Source organism: Ctenopharyngodon idella, chromosome 5 (genome assembly GCF_019924925.1).
Source record: "Ctenopharyngodon idella isolate HZGC_01 chromosome 5, HZGC01, whole genome shotgun sequence".
Taxonomy (NCBI): Eukaryota; Metazoa; Chordata; class Actinopteri; order Cypriniformes; family Xenocyprididae; genus Ctenopharyngodon; species Ctenopharyngodon idella.
The window spans coordinates 12,178,022-12,197,295 of NC_067224.1; the positions used below are offsets into that span (position 1 = coordinate 12,178,022).

The window sequence follows — 19,274 nt, forward strand, 5'->3', positions numbered from 1 at the left end:
TCTGATCTGTGGTCTCTCCTCCTGTTTGAAAAACTCAGCAAATCGATCAGTAATTGACAAATTCAAGTAGCTTTATTGGCATGGTAAAAAGGCTTTACATTGCCAAAGCATTGACAGGGCACTGATCCAATTGTGTTGAGCATTGCCAAATTTACAGGTAACAATGGGCATCGAATAAGGCAGTGATTGACAGCACTCTGATCCAGTGGCATTTTGGGCATTGTCAGATTACTACCTGTTCTTGACAAATGCCAGTTTAGAAAACGAGCGTTCCGCTTTTTGGTGCTGTAAATCCATTTATCCTTTGCTGAAACTTCCTTGTCGTCATGGAGAGCGCTGCTCATGGTTGTTTACAATGGCAGACACCACAGGAGCGCATACCATGCGTTTTAAGATGTGACATGAGAACTGTCCCTAAAATCCGTCATGAGCGCTGTGTGTTCGTCAATTGCCTGTTATTTTAAAACCTCTGCCCAGTAACACTAGTAATTACTAGTACTGTAGAAAAGGATTAATAAGAAAATATTTGTAAAAAATGCTGAACATAGGCCCCCTGATCACTTAGGCCCCTTGGCTGCAGCCTAGGTTAGCTTATGTGTTAATCTGCCCCTGCCTTGGAAAAGGAACCGGGGCCTTGTCTAGGGAAGCAAGGAACGAAAGCCTCTGTGCGTAACCTTGATCCTGCGACAGGAATGCCAATGCGGGGTAATCCCTTGGCTGATGATTCACCACTGAAACGGCCTCATATGAAGCAGGTCCAACGGAACTACCAGGGACACTGCCACCATGAGGCCCTACAAACTGCTGCATGAGCCTATGTGGATCAGCTGCCCTGGCCTAAACTGGCTTAGACAAAGCCTAAGTGACTGAACGGGAGACAAACATGCTTGCATCGTGCAAGAATGCAGGTCCACACCCAGGAAAGATGTCTGCTGTCTTGGCAACAGCACTGTTCTGGAGGTTTATCCTCAGCCTGTGGCTTCTCAGATGGTCGAGGACCATTTCCCGATGACCAACTGCTAACTCCCGTGATTGGACAATATGAGCCAATCATCCAGATTTCAGCTTCAGCTTTAACATCTTGAAACTGCACACGTTGAGTGTCCAGAATCGGATGTAAACCACCATTCTTTTTGGGCACTAGAAAATAATGACTGTAGAACCCTGACTCCATCTGGGAAAGAGGTACCTCCTCTATGACTCCATTCACCAGAACAGAAAAATTTCCTCCTTCAGTACTGGGGCTTCCCCAGAGAGCACCGTCATGGGGAAAAAACTCCTGTTTCTTGCTGGGTGTTGCAGACCATTCAGCACGGTTACACCATCCAATCTTGGCGAGGACCACCAGCACTGTTGGCCAGAGGAGAACTGGCACCCCGACTAAGCCCTCATCCTGCTCCTTTAAGACATCTGCCTGGTAAGCCTGGAGTACTGCCAGGAGTATGTAGGGCTGCTTCCACTTGACCGGCATCCATGCAGCTTAGAGGGCAGCAATGGCTGAGACTTCCCAGAGGGAGCTGAGGCTGGCGGGAGATGGGCCGCGAGACTCTTCGATGGCTGGCATTGCAACATATCCCTGTTTTCGCATCTTGGCTGTGCTGGCGAAGTCAGCAGAGGCGGGGTTAGTAAGTCGCAGGGTGAATAGGAACTGTGGCTAGCCAGAAAACAGTCATCAAGCTTAGATTGGGACTGACTTTGGGCTGACTCACTGTCCCTTTCCAGGCCTATCTTATCCACAGCACGAGTCACTTCGTCTAACAACTCATTATAAGATGGAGAAAGTTCGAAAAGCATTCTTCCGCAGAAAGCACTCAACACACATTGATACATATTAAATACTGTTACAGTCATATTTGTTGGTAGTCAAACTCCAGCTCTGACCGAACCAGTGGAAAATGCAAACAACACTTTTGTGTTGCTGTACTGAGGAAACACACTTATGACACATGTCTGAAGGACCACAATGCAAAGCTGAACAGGCAGAACAGAACAAACTGCTTTTGTGACATTTGAATTCTCCACTGTAATGCGATCTCATCCATAATACAGCGCGGTGATTGGATTAAAAGCAGAGTTTAGCTCCAACCCTTAATTAAATACACCTGAACCAGCTAATCAAGGTAGAAACTTCCAAACATTCAAGCACAAGAAGAGGCGAAAGAGAACTCACGTGCCGTGAGAAGATTTGTGTGTGCACTCGTCCGAAGCGCGCACACAGAAAGCCTCGTCATAGACAGCGTGCAAATATTGAGTTCTCTTTCAAGTCTTGTGCTTGAATGGACAAATTCACACTAAAATTATGTCAACATGCCCGTCTTGGTGAGTATCCTAGCAAACATAGTATGCCTTAAGTCAAGTCAAGTCACCTTTATTTATATAGCGCTTTTTACAATGTAGATTGTGTCAAAGCAGCTTTACATTGATAACTGGTACATTGTTTGACTGCACAGCAGCTCTTAAAGAATAGTGTCAATGCAGGCAGATCAAAAGCACTGTTGAATATCAAAATGTCAAGTCAAGTGTCCCCAACTAAGCAAGCCAGAGGCGACAGCGGCAAGGAACCCAAACTCCATCAGGTGACATCAGGTGGCAGACAAGTGGCAAATTGGTGTTAAAATGGAGAAAAAAACCTTGGGAGAAACCAGGCTTAGTCGGGGTGCCAGTTCTCCTCTGGCCAACAGTGCTTTGTTACAATTCAGGTTGCTATCATAAGTCCAATAGGATCGCAACATTAAAAGTATTTATTTCAGTTCCATCCAATTGAGGATCGTATTCATCACGCCGGTATGGACGGTTGTTGAGGAACTGTGTCGTGGCTGTCGTGTCGATGAGGCCTTCACAGGGGATGATCTAGTTGACTCAATCTCTGCTGATACTTCAGGGCTGCGTTGTGGTCGTGTCAAGGTGCAGGTCCTTGGTCTCACCTGGATACGGCCCGGATCCGGTTGACTACGGTGAACCTCGGGATAAACAGAAAGACTAATATTAGCGTAGATGCCATTCTTCTTCTGATGTAACGAGTACATCAGGTGTTATAGGAAGTGTTCCCGGTTCCGGCTGACCTAATTTATGCAGCCTAATAATCCTTTAACGGATTTGGAAATATAAATTGGTAATGTGTTATGTGTATGCCAGGTTAAAGAGATGCGTTTTTAGTCTAGATTTAAACTGACAGAGTGTGTCTGCTTCCCGAACAATGCTAGGAAGATTGTTCCAGAGTTTAGGTGCCAAATAGGAGAAGGATCTACCACCTGCAGTTGATTTTGATATTCTAGGTATTATCAGCTGGCCTGAATTCTGAGATCGCAATAGACGTGAAGGACTATAATGAATTAGGAGCTCGCTCAGGTACTGGGGAGCTAAACCATTTAGTGCTTTGTAAGTAATTAGCAAGATTTTAAAATCTATACGATGTTTAACAGGAAGCCAATGCAGTGTTGACAGAACTGGGCTAATATGGTCATACTTCCTGGTTCTAGTAAGAACTCTAGCTGCTGCATTTTGTACGAGCTGTAGTTTATTTATCAGGCGAGCAGAACAACCACCCAGTAGAGCGTAAACAGTTAAGTAAACGTAAACAGTTGAGAAAGACAAAGCATATGTATCAGAATTTTGCATCTGTGTCTTATGTCTTAAAATGACAGCAGCCTAATATTCCTGCTGTCTGTGTTTTTAATGATAGTCAAACATCAAAAGACAAGGAAATTACTCACTGCTCTTGACTGAATAGCTTTTGTAATGTTAATAATGCTTAGTCTTTATTTAATTTATACAGTGAAGATTATATGCAATGTTATTTTACATTTGATTACTTTATTCAATTTCTCTACCTGAAAACTACTGTTAGATTCCCAAATAACCTGAAAAGCAGTTTCTTTTATTTGTATCTTTGCACTATTGTATTTATTTAACATGTTGCTTGTAGTTTGATTATTTGTTCTTATTTTCTTTATTTTTATTTGACAATAGTCCTTTTTTCCCTTAACATAGCACATACTGAACCGTACCAAAACTGTTACCCTAAAACCGTGATAAAAACCGAACCATGAGTAATTTGAACCTTTACTCCCCTAGCAGACATGTACTCTCCAGCCAAAGCAGCCAATCAACACTCCGAATTAACGCATATACGTCACTTTCTGTGATGCTGGTTCAACTTTGCTTTTTCAAACCGGAAGAATGAAATGGCTCCGAAAAAAATTAAATCACCTCTCCCTTAATAATAAACATAATGAGTGCTATCATTGTTTTCATTGATGTGCAACCTGTATATATCTGTTAACATATTAAAAATGTTTTAGGGATCATGACCCTTTAAAATCATACAACACAAAACCATCAGTAATTATTTCTCATTGAAATAAGAAAATTTGAGTTTATAAAACTATATGATACAAAATGATTATCTGACATAATAAACCATTAAAAGTGTTTGCCCATTTAATCATGTTTTAACTTAATGTGAATGTTTTACTGATCACTCTATATACTATATAATTGTTTTATTACCCCAATCAATTTAATGCATTAAATACTATAAATTCTTCTCAAATCTCCACAGTGACACATTCCCAAAATATACTTACTCCCTCAACTTAATATGAAGCAAATGTCTTCAATTACACATGTCTGAAAAAATTAATAACTTATTGTGTAAACAAAAATCATGTGCTCAAATGAACAGAGTCACTAAATTATAATTTAAATTGGCATTTATTTATTTATTAAAAAACAAACAAAAAAACAAAAACAAAAAACAAAACAAAAATTGCAGTCTAGTCAAGACTGCACAAGGGCCACAGTTCACTGGGAGGAGCATGTTAAGATGGCCAACAGTATACTATATGTAGTAGACAGCCACTTACCTTATTCCTATGACAATTCTTATGATACTCCACCACAACTCAAAGTGAAGTATGTAAGGTGTAAATAACCATCAAATGTCAAACACTTAAAAGTGTTTAAACTTTCAGACATCATATCCTTTTCTAATTATTTGTGCAGCTCTGTTTGGTGACACTTGTGGTGCAGAAATTACACATTTCACTTTTAAATGCCTCTACATTCCTTTGGCAATGTTGTATTTAAACAGTCATGCCAATAAAACTTCACTGAAAGACGAGAGAGAGGGACAGGGTGAGAGAGAGGGTCAGGGCCTGTGCTCCTTACCGGATAGCCCTCTGTTTTCTTCTGGCACCACTTCAGTAGAGCGTTCCTCTTAGATCCACCATACTCCCGCGCCAGAGCAGACAGAGGGTCTGTTCTTTCCACACTAGCGTCAGGGGACACACACATACACACGTACGGTCACTAACACTGCATCTGTTCATATTGGTTAGTCCTCATGGGATTTGTGACTAGAACTGAAATTTAATTTAGCATGTGTTACATGCACTTGTAACATTTATTTATTTCCTAAATGCAATTATAGCATTGAAAGACAAGGCAAACACTGAAAATCTGCACAAAATATATACTGGGAGAAATAATGTAACAACAGATTGAGCGTGACTGACTTGACCAGTTAAATGTTTACCCACTGCTAAAATCCTCACACACTTGTGAGAGTACATCAGTACATCAGGGCGTTGCTCTGCGAGAGACAAAGCATGAAAGATAATTAGATTGCCTTGTTTTGTGTTTATTGGATGATTTGATGACTCTGTGGTCATTGCACTGGAAGTCAGAACATTGTATGCGTCATCGTTTTATTATCTTTCACATTGATGTCTGTAAGGGTTTGAAACAAATACAAGACTATTCTCTATTGCATAATATAATAACTAATATGTTATCAAGGGATTACACTACTGTTTACTGTATAAATGTGTATAAATATGAGCCGAGTAGTACTGTATGTCCGAATTCACAGTATTCATAAAACAGTAGGCGAAAAGCACCCGGATGACTTACTACTTCTAGCGAGCTTCTAAAGTATGCATATAATGGACACTACTATCCCATGAGGCCATGGGAGAGGATTTGTGATTGGCAGTGAAGCGATGTACAGTAACTGACACTGGTAGGTCACATGATAATGACAACATCGCAAATGTATTATGTCTGGATTACATTAATACCACACACATTTATACTATATAGAAAATTTTTAAACGGTTGCAAACTAATTACTTATTCAAAATAAGTACCTACCCAAAGAATATGCAATGTTTCTCTAGTCTTCTGTCTAGATATGTTCAATGTAACCCTCTATTTGTGAGTTTTGTTTAACGGTTTATGTTCAAGTTCAAATCTGCTCTGTTCAAGTCATTATTTTGTTCCATTTATTTTGTATTTGTTTATCTTTTTGTGTATAAGACTGCACTTGGGCTCTCACTCAGACTCCTCTTCAGTAGACTTAATGTAACAAAATCATAGAAAATCTTGAAAAAAAAAAGAAAGTCCATGAACATATTACGTCAACTTCCCAACAGTGTTATTGAAAAACGAATAAAGACCATGACTAAGGTTCTCTATCAAAACTTTTTTTCTTTCTATCAGTCTGTACCAAGCATGATTCTGTTCAAAGTGTGAATCACCAAAGAGACTGGCTTGTGCAACTCAAGGCATTGTTTCTAAGCAGGACATCAGAGGTTAGCAAAATGAAAATAGCGAGAAGCAGCTGAGGAATGCAAGTGTATGACAAATGAGAAATACAGTTTAGGCTTTTCTGGTCTGAGTGATCTTATTAGCCTTTGTCTCCATTCACATATTTTTAGTAGTGAAATGTAAATGTGTCTTTTGTTGTTACTGAGTCATTTGTTGTTTTAGTGCCCCTAGTTAGGAAAATGTTGACTGCATCTGTGGTTTTGTGTTTGTGATGCTTACTTTAGTTTGCTGTTGGCTCTGTTGTAAGAAAATGAGGAGGTACGGGCGTTGAAGTGAGCTGGAGTTTTAATTACTGACTCGAGGGATGGACTTTTCCTCATAAGAGATGAGGGCTTCAGTTCATCACACGACCCTGAGAGTGAGGACATTTACATTGTTAAAAAAATCTATTTCAAACAAATGCTGTTCTTTTGAACTTTCTATTAGTCAAATAATCCTGAAAAAAATTTATCAAAGGTTTCTACAAAAACATTAAGCAACACAACCATTTTCAACTGTGATAATGAAATGAAATGTTTCTTGAGCACCAAATCAGCAGATTAGAATGATTTCTGATGGATCATGTGATACTGAAGACTGATAATGGCTGCTAAAAATTCAGCTTGCCATCACAGAAATTACATTTTAAAATGTATTAAATTAGATTACACTTCTTTTAAATTCTAATAATACCAAACAATATTATTGTACTATTTTCAATCAAATAAATGCAGCTTTGGTGAGACTTTTTTAAAAAATATTTAAAGATTTTACCAAAACCAAACTTGTGAATGGTATATTTTACAGTATCCTCTTAGTTTTGTACATCAAACAGTACATCAAATTAGTGTTTTTTTTACACTTGACTACTTCTTACACTTGCACTGTGAAAGCATAATTTCTTCTGTTTCTTTTTTTAATCGAAGTCAAGTTGATAAAATCATCTTTTAGCAACAGGACTACTGTTCTAAGTAGATGAACTTCACTAGTTTCATGGTAACATGTATATTGTCAAGTTCTCTTTCAAGGGAACCATTATGAACACCTTATGTGTCAACTTCCCAACAGTGTTATTTAAAAACTAATAAAGACATGACTAAGGTTCTCTATCAAAACCTTTTTTTTTTCTATCAGTCTGTAACTAGCATGATTCTGTTCAAAGTGTGAAATCACCAAAGAGACTGGCAGCCTGTGTCGGAAGTTACAACTCTATGGGACTCTGCATGATTGTGCCTTAAAGCACATGTGTAATCAGTCCAATGGCATGCCGGGATGTCATGTGTGTTGACGTCATGACCAGGACCAAACAATGGAGCTTCTGTGCCTTCAGCGCGTGCCTTGAGTTTAAATTGTCTGTCTATTTGGTGTTGTTTGTCCTCTAGAAAGACATATACAGTATATTAAAAATGAGTGAAATGGAGAGTAAACAGCACTTTAAATCATGTGTTACTCCCTGCCCTCGCTACATCACGGGTGAGGATATATGCAATTTATGCATTGTTTGTTTGGTAGTGGAGCATGCATGGTCAGCTCTTGAGAGGGCTGACCACTGACTGTGCTCAGTGTGATCGGTTAGCACTGAGAACACTCCGCTTCAAGAAGGGAGCTCAGGCACGCAATCCTCATGGTTTGGGTCCTGTTTCTCCATAGATCGTGGAGATTGTAGATGGATCTAGTGGAGGGGTTGGAGACGGGTTCTGCCTTTTCTCTGCCCTCACCTGCTAGATCCAGCACCTTCTCTCAGAGGTTGGAAGCATGCTCAGCAGTTTCTTCTGCCCAAAGTGAAGGCCCGGTGCTGCAGCTATCCAGCTCCAAGGAGGTGAATGTGCTCAGCATCAAGGCAGAGAAGATTTGAGCAGGACCGATTTTCTGGGAGTGGTATAGGAGTCGACGACAATGCAGGCACATCTGTCACCTGCTCATATCGATTTGATCCTTTCAGCCGTAACAAGGTAAAGCTAGACAGTTTCAAAGACTGTTAAAAACGGTTTCAAAGACTGTTAGGTCTGATGGCAGCTGTGTCCAACATGATACCTTTTCTCCTGCTGTACATGAGACCTTTGCAATGGTGGCTGAAGAGACCAAGCTGTACATGAGACCTTTGCAATGGTGGCTGAAGAGACCAAGGGGTTTTCCCAAATGCGCAAGTGCCATCGTACCTTGGTGATGTGAAAAAAGCCTTGGTTTTGTCCCAGGGTCCCATGTTGGGAGTGCCTTGTCATCTCAAGACGCTTACGACAGATGCTTCCCTCCCGGGCTGGGGAGTGATTCCCTAACAGGCTCCGTGTCCGGACAGACAACACATTGGTGGTCTATGGTCACGCCTCTTCTGCAAATTGGCATACTAGACAGGGACTTGTCAGTATGGCGGAGTGGGTATTAAAGTTCCAAAAACGGTGTAACTTCCAACATAGCACGAGTTTCCTTGAAAGGGAACGTCTTTGGGTACGGCTGTAACCATGGTTCCCCGAACGACTTCCTGCATGCTTGTGATCGACTTGCTTCAGCCAATCAGAAGCTGACATTGCTTGGTCAAGGTCTGCTTCATAGCTCCCTGGTCATGACGTCACACGCTATGGGATGACGTCCCGCCAAGCCATTGGACTGATTACACTCGTGCTTCACGCAATCATGCAGAGGCATTCCCATAGCGTTGTAACTTCAGACGCAGCGTCTCATTCCTTTTTCAGGGAACCATGGTTACGGTTGTAACCTGAGACGTTTTGTGGCTTTTGAAACAATGCATTTTAATTGCATTTTAGTGCAATACCTGGTCCATTATACCCGATTTTACACTGACGTTTTAGACATGGATTTCAGACACAGATATTGACTTTATAGATACTGACTTTGTAGACATTACAACTGCATTGCTTTGAACACAATTTCACAATTTTCACAAAATCACAATTTCTGTGGTAAGCGACAAAGTCACAGATGCTATCAACAGTTTAACTCGTCCTTTAAATTAAAATGTTTCTTTACAGTATGGGTGTTTAAGGATAACTGAAGTGTTGTTTAAATGACGCTGCAAATTGTCACTATGTGAAGTACCATTGTGGGGGAAATCTCCAAAGGCGATTCTTCTCTCAAGGGTCTTTGACAGTTGCTTGATTCCAGAGTGCCTCTAGAAACATAAAGCACATGTCAGTGATAGCATGCCCTGTGCTCTAGAATAAATGTGTGGTGTATTGTGAGATTTGTAGTACCTGAATTGGTGAGACAGCAGCAGCAGGGGCTGTACGGACTGGTATGCCACTTAGGGGGCTTCTGGGAGATGTATGTATCTGTACTGAGCTGCTGGGTCCATCTAGCAAAATACATCAGAACACTTTTAACTGCCATTTTATTTCATTTTACCCAAAAATGAAAATTCTATCATCATTTACTCACCCTTATGTCATTCCAAACCTGTACAACTCTTGGAACACAAAATAAAATATTTTGAAGAATGCTGGAAACCAAATGAGATAAAAGAATTTTATCAATGAAAAATGGAAAATCACCGGGTGCCGATGGCTTGCCCATTGAGTACTATAAGGAATTTGCAGAGGTTATAGCTCCAATACTTAATGAGGTATACCAAGAAATGTTCAGGAAACGGTGAGCACCCCCAACATTTAATGAGGCTTTTATTTCTGTAATCCCAAAAAAAAGGTAAAGATGTTACAGACCCCTCAAATTTTAGACCTATCAGTTTATTAAATGTTGATCTGCAAAAGGTGTTACCAAACATTATTCATCCTAATCAAGTGGGATTCATGAACAACAGAGCTTCTTCTGACAATGTAAGATTGTTGTTTCACCTAATTTGGTTGTGCCAATCCAAAAATACCCCAATAACAGCTATTTCTCTTGATGCAGAGAAAACCTTTGACAAGGTAGAGTGGCAATTTTTATTCTCTACCTTGTCACATTTTGGCTTTGGGAAAAACTTTATTTCATGGGTCCAAATATTATACAAAGAGCCCAAGGCCGCAGTGATAACAAATGGAGTAGTATCCCCCTTTTTTAACCTCTCAAGAGGGACACGTCAGGGGTGTTCTTTAAGCCCACTTGTGTTTATTATTTTTTTGGAAATACTGGCAATTATCATTCAAGCACACTTTGGGATTAGGGGAGTGAAAGCAAGAGACAAAGAACATAAGTTATTACTATATGCAGACGACATTTTAGCAGTTATAACTGACCCCCTGACCTCTCTACCACATCTATTGGATGTTTTACAATCCTTCTCAAAATTGTCTGGTTATACAGTCAATTGGAAAGTCTGAAGCTACCCCCCTTTCCAATTCATGTTTACCAGTTATGGTAGAAAAGTTTAAATTTAAATGGGTCCCTAAGGGAATAAAATATTTAGGAATAAAACTGTCCCGGAACATGGAGGAAATAATAACACTCAATTTACATCCATTATTACAGAAGTTCAAAACTAACCTGGAGAAGTGGGGAAAAATCAAACTTACTCTATGGGGAAAAATTAGTATTATTAAAATTGTTATAGATTTTATACATTGTTATAGATTGTTATAAAATTGTTATAAAATTGTTATATATATAGCCCCTCAGCTTAATTATATATTAATGATGTTTCGGATTAAAATACCATCTTCATTTTTCAAGCAATTCGATAACTTAACATTTTCTTTGGGATGGGAAAAGGGCAAGAATCAATCAAAAAGAAAAAGGAGGGTAGACTATATAATTTGCTATTTGTTCTGACAAAAATAGCTAAATATTGGAATCAGGAAAAGGACAAAACTCACTGGATGAATGTTGAACATACAATTTGTGCACCTTTTACTCCCATTGAAGTATTCTCACAGTCTACTTTTAATACTACAAATCCTGTTCTTATTCATACTAGAGATGCTTGGGTTAGAATTCATAAAATATTCAAATTATCTCATCAATTACAGAAATACTCTTCATTATGGCATAACCCAGCAATCCGTATTGGTAAAAAGATGATTTATTTGAAGTACTGGCACCAGCAAGGTATAAGTACAATTAAAGACTTGTATGAGAACAGGGTGTTAAGGTCTTATGAAAATTTAATTAAGTGTTATAATCTTGTAGGAAAAGAAAACTTCTGGAAGTTTTTACAGTTACGTAATTGTATATTGTCTAAAGTTAGCCCCATGGTTGACAATCTTCACATTTATATAAAATGGTAAACTCCTTTAGGAGTAGTGACTTGGGAAATTTAAGGATCATTTGGCAGAGAGACATTAGTGAAGAAATTGATTCAGAAAAATGGTCCAGCATTTTGGCGGGGTGTGGTAAATATATAAAAGAAATAAGGAGGAAGTACGCTCAATATAAGATTCTTCATAGATACTACCACAATCCGGTCAAACTTTAAAGGATAAAATTGATAAAGGACAATTTGTGCTGGAAGTGCCAGTTGGAAACGGGTACCTTTTTACATTGTATTTGGGAGTGTAGCCTAGTTAAACATTCTGGAAACAAGTTATAGATGTCGTAAGTTGCTGGTATGGCTCCACAATATCTCTAACACCTCAACTGTGTTTACTAGGTGACATGTTTCAATTACCAAATGTTTCTAAGCATGTACTTTCTGTTATAATGGTATGTATTACAATGGCTAGCAGGATTATTCTGAGACACTGGAAGACAGTGAAAGCCCCAGAACTGAAACATTGGGCTAGTGCAATTATAGAAATTGCTTCTTACGAATCTATGCTTAATAGAGTAAATGGTGTCAAAGAGGATGGGTTGTCTCCTTGGGAAGAGTTCTGAACATATATTACAGTAATGACTCAGAATGAATAGAATGACACTTGGTGAAATGTCTTGTATGGTACTTTCTTTACCATACCATACATGTTCCAACTGTGCCTGTAGAAATCTGTAACCCTGTATTATTATTATTATTATTATTATTATTATGATGTTGTACTTTTGTTACCTTTTCACCTTACAAAAGCAAAAAAAAAAAAAAAAAAAAAAAAAAAAATGTTGGAAACCAAACAGAAAAAACAAAAACAAAAACAAATAATAATAATAATAATAATAATAATAATAATAAAAAACAAAACACTGAGACAGTAATATCTTATTTTGTGTTCCACAGAAGAAAGTCATATACTTTTGGAATGACATGAGGGTGAATAGATGGGTAAACAGATTTCATTTTTGGGGTGAATTATCCCTTTACGGTCAATAACACAGGAAGTAGGACAAAATACACAACATTCAAGAGGATAAGGCATAATATCCCTTATTTTTGTAATCATCCAATAAAGTTTTTTACTGGCCCATCCTTTAAAAACAGCCTGCAAGGGTTCACAAAATAATATGCACCGAAATTAGCCACTCAAACTGTAAAGGTCAGACTGAAATGATTAACAACATTTTTAAAAAAGAAACTTCTGTTTCTAACATTAGGATCTTCTGAAGTATAAGGAGAGCAACAGGTGCTACACACAGCCAGACAAGCCATTAGGTTTGACAGACTTTTCTGCATTTTACTCTTAAGTTTTCTGCTCTTTAGGAGTAATAGTATCTATTTTGCATATTTCCTTAGTGTGACTGGGCAGAAATAGAAATGTGGGTGGACATATGTTAATATTCACATTCATCTGACTTCTGAAATTTCGTCAGTAAGTTCAGAACAAGCAGTTTTGGCAACGTTGTTTCAATAGATGGTTTTTGGGACTGGAGAGTAAGTTTGGTGTTTGATGTTATCATAGAACAATGAACTCTTTTATTTCAAAAGTTTAGGTAAAATTTGATTTATCATAATAAACCTTGTTTAAAGTAAAGAAATGGTTTGTGAAGACCCTTATGAGGACAGTTATATTTTGATGAAGCTGGATTAACTGTCTGATGCCACATTAGACTTTTTGATATGCCCATTGTATTCTGCAGAATGTTATATATATATATATATATATATATACACACACATATAAATCACAAGCTGCACTAAATGTTATAAATAATGAGACTCTTTGTCTTATTGTTCTAAGAACATTTAATAACCTCTCCAAGCTAACATGACATTTTTTTGTAATTAAGGAGAACAAGTCCTGCTGTCTCACACCCCATAAGTTAAAGAAGTATCTGTCCAACATAAAGACAGGAGGGAATGATTTGAGAGGTCTGGCTGCTGTAATGAGAGCCAGACTTTCTAGCTGCCATGTAACAGATAGATTGTAATGGCAGACAGGAGATGTTTGGAGAGCATTACATTATTAGCTCAGATTAAAGACCAGCTTCTGTTGGCATCTGTTTCACCACGATAGACCCACAATCTAAACATTTAATCACTCCCTAAATATTTTCTCAGCAATCATTTTAAAATCTAGGACATTTTACTCATTAATGTCTCAGATCTTAAAATGAATGTTACAAGGAAGAGAAAAGAGGTGAGAAAGGGAGAGAACAAGAGTGAGAATGAGGGGAGACCAAGGGAAAAAAGAAAAACATAGAGAAAGGTTGTGTCCTCACTCGGCACAGCTGTGTCAAATGACTTGATGAGAGATTTGACCGTGGCTCCTGGTTCTGAGGACGTGCTGCTTCCACTCCCACTGCCATCGGTTAGGAAACTGACGGGTGCATTCTGGGACATGGTCATTTGGCACCAGTGAAGACTGCCATCTGAGTCAGAGAGACTAACATCTTCATTCCATGACCTATCAATCACAGAACACATACAGATATAGAGACAGGCCACAGGGGTGTTTATGTTGGAACGTAAGACACTACATGTGTATGTGATGAATAAACTATTTTAAATAATTTTCTTTACATTACAAATATACAGATGTTGTTATATTCATTTTTACAATGACTTTGTAATACTTGCTTTAAATAATATTAAATAGTATAATAGTAATTAATAGCAATTTCAAATCATACCAAAATGCCATTAAATAAATTAGGCAAATCTCACGAAATCATGTTTGGGTCACATCTCACCCCAATAATCAAAAGGAAAAAAAAAAAAAAGATTTTTGTTTGTTTGATTGTTTTCCCTTTTCGTTTGCATTATGGTAATGAAAAATGGGGATAAACAGGTTTAACTGTCAGGAAATTAATGCCACAATATAAACAATCGTAAAGTTTCTAAAAATAGGCATCACGTTCCTTATGCACAATAAAATTTCTATTTTCTTTCTTTTGATTATGGGGTGCAATATGACAAGTTTTGTCAAGATTCAACAAGTATAATCAAATGTTAAAAAATGTTGGCTGATTCTTAATAATGGATTAAATAATTTTTCACACATGACCATAAAGATTTCTCATTTAATCAATACTCAGTAGTCATTTCTTTGAGTCAGGCAAGTATTAAGACAGATTCTCAGTGTGCTTGTGTGTGTTTTAAAGACAACGTTGGTATATTAAGGCTAATTCTCCACACAGTTAGGGTGAGATTGTATATGAACATTTGAACACACTGAAGTGAAGTGTTACTACACGAGGCAGAAATTTCTTTTGTACAAAAATAGTTCAAATATGCAAAAAGGATGCATGCAAAATATCAGCAAGAACTCTTAAAACACAGTTCTGGTGATGCCACAGTTCTGGTGATGGTTTGATTTATTGACCTCAAAAGAGCAGAATACATGGATGACACATTTAAACGTACATTTAGAACCCCATGTGGTAGAGATAAACGATATGTATCTCTCATGAGTACACAAGTCATTGCAGTCACGTGGAAACAGTACATAAGTTACATTTGCACATTCACTGAATCAAAACATAAGCTGCATCATTTAAAGGCAGAGGAGGTGTGATACTACTGAACATGTAATCATATTTCGGCACAGTCATGATCTGAACTGTTAATACCAGCATGTGATTTAATTTCTTATGAACTGCATCTAGAGGAATATGCTCCTGCGAGACATACAACCTGAGATTTGACAAAATGGCAGTTGAGGACCTGACACTTCACACTTGAAAATCATGTCTTATTTGCATTCCTAATTTTATTGTGACTCACATCCATCGATTTCAGTGAGAAACTTTCAAAGTGAAGTTGGCCACAGATCATTAACCAATGCAAATAGGAATGTGAGTGGAGTAGAAAACGTCATGCATGAGTAACAAAAACAGAAGTGCTTAGCAAAGTTGTTTACTTTGAACGTGATGTAAAGCAGGTTTCTCAAAAGCTCAAATGATTTCTTATCAATACTTCTAGTGGTGAAACAGAAACAACATAGGGATGAGACAACCACCTTAACTCTACAGCAAATGTAATGCAATACAAGTAATCTTCATTGGTTAGTGCTTGTGTAAATCAAATGAAAACATTTAAAAATTGTAAATCAACTGGGTTTTAACTATTAGAATCTAATTGTCTTTAAATACTATAACAAGCTTGATATGTTGGAGTGTTGATAAGAATTATTTGTCTGCCATCTAGTGTTGGACTTGCACACAACAGTAAGAAAACAAAATTTCATCGTTTGAAAAGTAGCACATGAAAATTCCCAATGTTTTCATGTAACTCAAATAGATGTATCTGCTATGCCTAATGTGTGTAAACAGAAAATATAAAAGAAATAACATAGAACAGAGGCAATTAAACTGTTTACCCTGTTTAATTACATATATTTTCCTATCTAATTCAAGTTGTGATTATTTTTGGCAGAAACAGCTCTTTGGCTGCTGTCAAAATAAAAACCATTAAGACAAAATCAAAAAGTGCTGGTAGCGTAGTAAAGGTCTGTAAATTATTGGCTTTATTCCTAAGGCAGCACAATACAAAGCTATTTTTGTACTTTAAAAAGACAGTTAGGGATATAATAACTTAATGTTACAGATATATCCTTACACAATTTGTTCACTTTTTCTTCCATCTATCACCCACATTTTAGTTGGCCCTGCTTAAAGGTGCAAACAACACAAACCTAAAGCAGGTAACACGATCAATTCAAACACATTTCAAATAGTGCAGAGGCCTGTACCATGAAGACAGATTAGCTGGCTAGTTTCAGATTAGTTTGTGCCAATCCTGGGTTTTAGGTACCATGAAAGTGACTTGGCTTTTAGCGGTGTTCCTCACCATAGTAACTTACGCTCCATGGCTAACCTGCTCCGGGGCAGGTTATGTTCTGGGTCAGAGATCTCCGACCGAAATTGGGCCAATCGGATGTGAGCTAAGTGACACTGACACATCCAATGCAATAAAGTCACTCCCCCAGTTTCTCTTCCTCCAAATTAAAGGTCACTATATAGTAAAAAATTATTTAACAATGAAATTGTCTGGCTTTAATGATAATTACTCTGTGATTTATAACGATAATTATTTTATGATTTATATATGATTTATTTCATATTTATTTCAATTATTATATGATATTACACACAAGCATATCCATTACACACAAGCAATTGTAGTTTAAAAGTTATTAAGCATTTATTTTCAATGAATATTAATATATACATATCATATGCAATATAAATAAGCTTTAAATAAACTCTTTAAATATGACTACATGTGACCTTACATATTTGAGTCTCTATTGCTATATATTATCAACTATATAAACTAACTTCACAAGTTTAACTTGCACTGATAGAGCAAGATAATTTCTTTTCTTTAATTTCTAGCATTTTAATTTTCTTTAATTTCATGGACAAGTATTTTCATCAGTGTAAATGCGTTTAAATTCTTAATTTTCTTCAATCTCTTAACCTTCAGCAAAAGAGTTCTGAATTGCGCTGACTCTCTCGCGAGAAGTGAATCACAGTTTCTCTCTGTTGCAAGGCATGTGATTGGCTGTTTGCCACTGATGTCACACATTCATGTGCATGCTCTCCACAAACTCAGGATTAAAGCCTGAGCTGACAGAGAAAGTTGATGATCAGCATCATGGTACCAACAAAGCCGGATTGGTGTGTTATGGTTTTGTCAACTCAAAACTAATCCTATAACCCTGAGTTTGTTCAACTACCATCATGGTACAGGCCCCAGGTGCTGTTGCTTTAGAACAAATACAAATATCTCCTCTGAGCAGCTGTGGAAACAGCATATGTATTCTGGTTTTATGATTTTTTTTTTTTTTTTTTTTTTTTTCCTTGTCAAAAATTCAGAATATGTCCCCACTTTGTCTTCATGAATAATACTGATACACAGATAACTCTGTATTACAATACTGTAAACCAGTCATTGGTTTTAACTCTAACTCTCTATCGCCCCTCAACTGCAGTCTTGGAGGTCTCAAATGCAGGTCCAGTGGCGATTCTGAAAGAAACACAAAGAAAACAATGGTGTCCAAATGAAGGTACATTAAAAAATACATGCTAAATTGAGTTCATTAGGATGAAAGCCTCAGATTGACTTATGAGATGAGCAGCATCACCAGTAATTTGAGCATCATTTATAAAACAAATGTTTTCATCTTGGCAAGCAAATGCTCATTTGTCATTATCAACCTTCATGCATCTCTCTGGAAATCAATAAATCATCTGACATTTTTTATTAGCAGATTTATAAGCAGGTCTGATGACTAAAGGAAAACCTTCAAACTTTTCCAGAAATATGAAATATTTGTTTCACAATCTGTGTGCAAAAACCATAGTAAACAGCAGATGTCGCCACATACAAAGTTTTTGAAGGCAAGAGCTTAAGGAAAAGAAAAGCAGACCCAGCAAGCAAAGCAGACCCAGCCACTTTTGAATAAAATGAGCACAGCCAATCAGATAGTAGTACTGTTCAAAGCAGTGGGCGGGTGGCTAAGGCAGGGAAAACAGGCAAGACACATCCTTAAATCACTCTGACCATCCATAAGTATTCAGACTAGCATTCAGCATGAGTGCTGGGGCTGGTGCTAGCAGTGCACTCACCTGGGTCAGAGGGAAATCCTTTAGAGAGCAATCTCAGGGAGCATCGAGGGAGGGAGGGGGAAGATCGACGCACACTGGCTGTCCGTTTGAACGGAGGGCAAGAGTTTTTAAATATCTAGCGAGCAACTCAAATGCACTAATTATAAAAGTGCTGTATTTTATTAAGCCCATCTCAAAATACTTAAACCGGTATTTAATTCATGCACTCAGGCTCATAATCTTATTGAATTTCTGTTATGAAGTGCACAGATCTAGTGTCACATGATAATAATAGGGAAAAAGTGTTGCTTGCACTGCAGTCAGATGCAAAATGTTCTACAAAGCTAGGAGTACACAAAAAATAAACACCAGAGAATAAACACAATTTAACACAGTTAGATATGTTACTGTTCATTTCCATAAACAGTTTGTTCTGTGCATTTCTTGTTTAAATTTCAGAATAATATTTCAAAAATAATATTTGTTAACTGAAATGGAGTTATAAATAAAATAACATGAATATTGGATAAATTCCATTTGCCTTGCCAACTAAGTTGAAGTACAAAAATTACTAAAAACAGAAACTAAAATAAATTAAAGTTAAACTGAAAATTTAGAAGAAAAAGAAACAATTAATAAAAATGACAAGTACATAACAAAATTACTAAAATGTAAACTAAAATTAAAATAAAAAAATGAACAAACTAAAATCTAATTTAAAATATTAATATATAGTATAATAGTATATAAATAATACTAAAATAACACTGAACATTTACAAATTTCCAACTTTTTAACTGATTCCATATCTAGGTAGAAATAATCAAGCAAATATTTAATGACTACAAAAAGTATCTAAAGTTCACTCAAATCTGTTC

The 19,274-nt window shown here is 37.3% G+C and overlaps 2 protein-coding genes across 7 annotated transcripts in view; one reads left to right on the forward strand and one right to left on the reverse strand.

Annotated features, from left to right (window-relative positions):
* Positions 1-19,274, forward strand: part of zswim7 (zinc finger, SWIM-type containing 7) — a 182,240-nt gene that overhangs the window by 157,690 nt on the left and 5,276 nt on the right. The window lies entirely within an intron of this gene.
* Positions 1-19,274, reverse strand: part of specc1 (sperm antigen with calponin homology and coiled-coil domains 1) — a 224,598-nt gene that overhangs the window by 75,794 nt on the left and 129,530 nt on the right. For all 6 annotated transcript variants that reach the window (XM_051893767.1, XM_051893766.1, XM_051893768.1 and 3 more), the window contains 5 exons: positions 14,065-14,249; positions 9,798-9,898; positions 9,643-9,715; positions 6,829-6,961; positions 5,170-5,272 (listed from right to left, as the gene is read on the reverse strand). In XM_051893767.1, the coding sequence (XP_051749727.1) occupies positions 5,170-5,272; positions 6,829-6,961; positions 9,643-9,715; positions 9,798-9,898; positions 14,065-14,249 (595 nt within the window). The remainder of the gene's footprint in view (positions 1-5,169; positions 5,273-6,828; positions 6,962-9,642; positions 9,716-9,797; positions 9,899-14,064; positions 14,250-19,274) is intronic.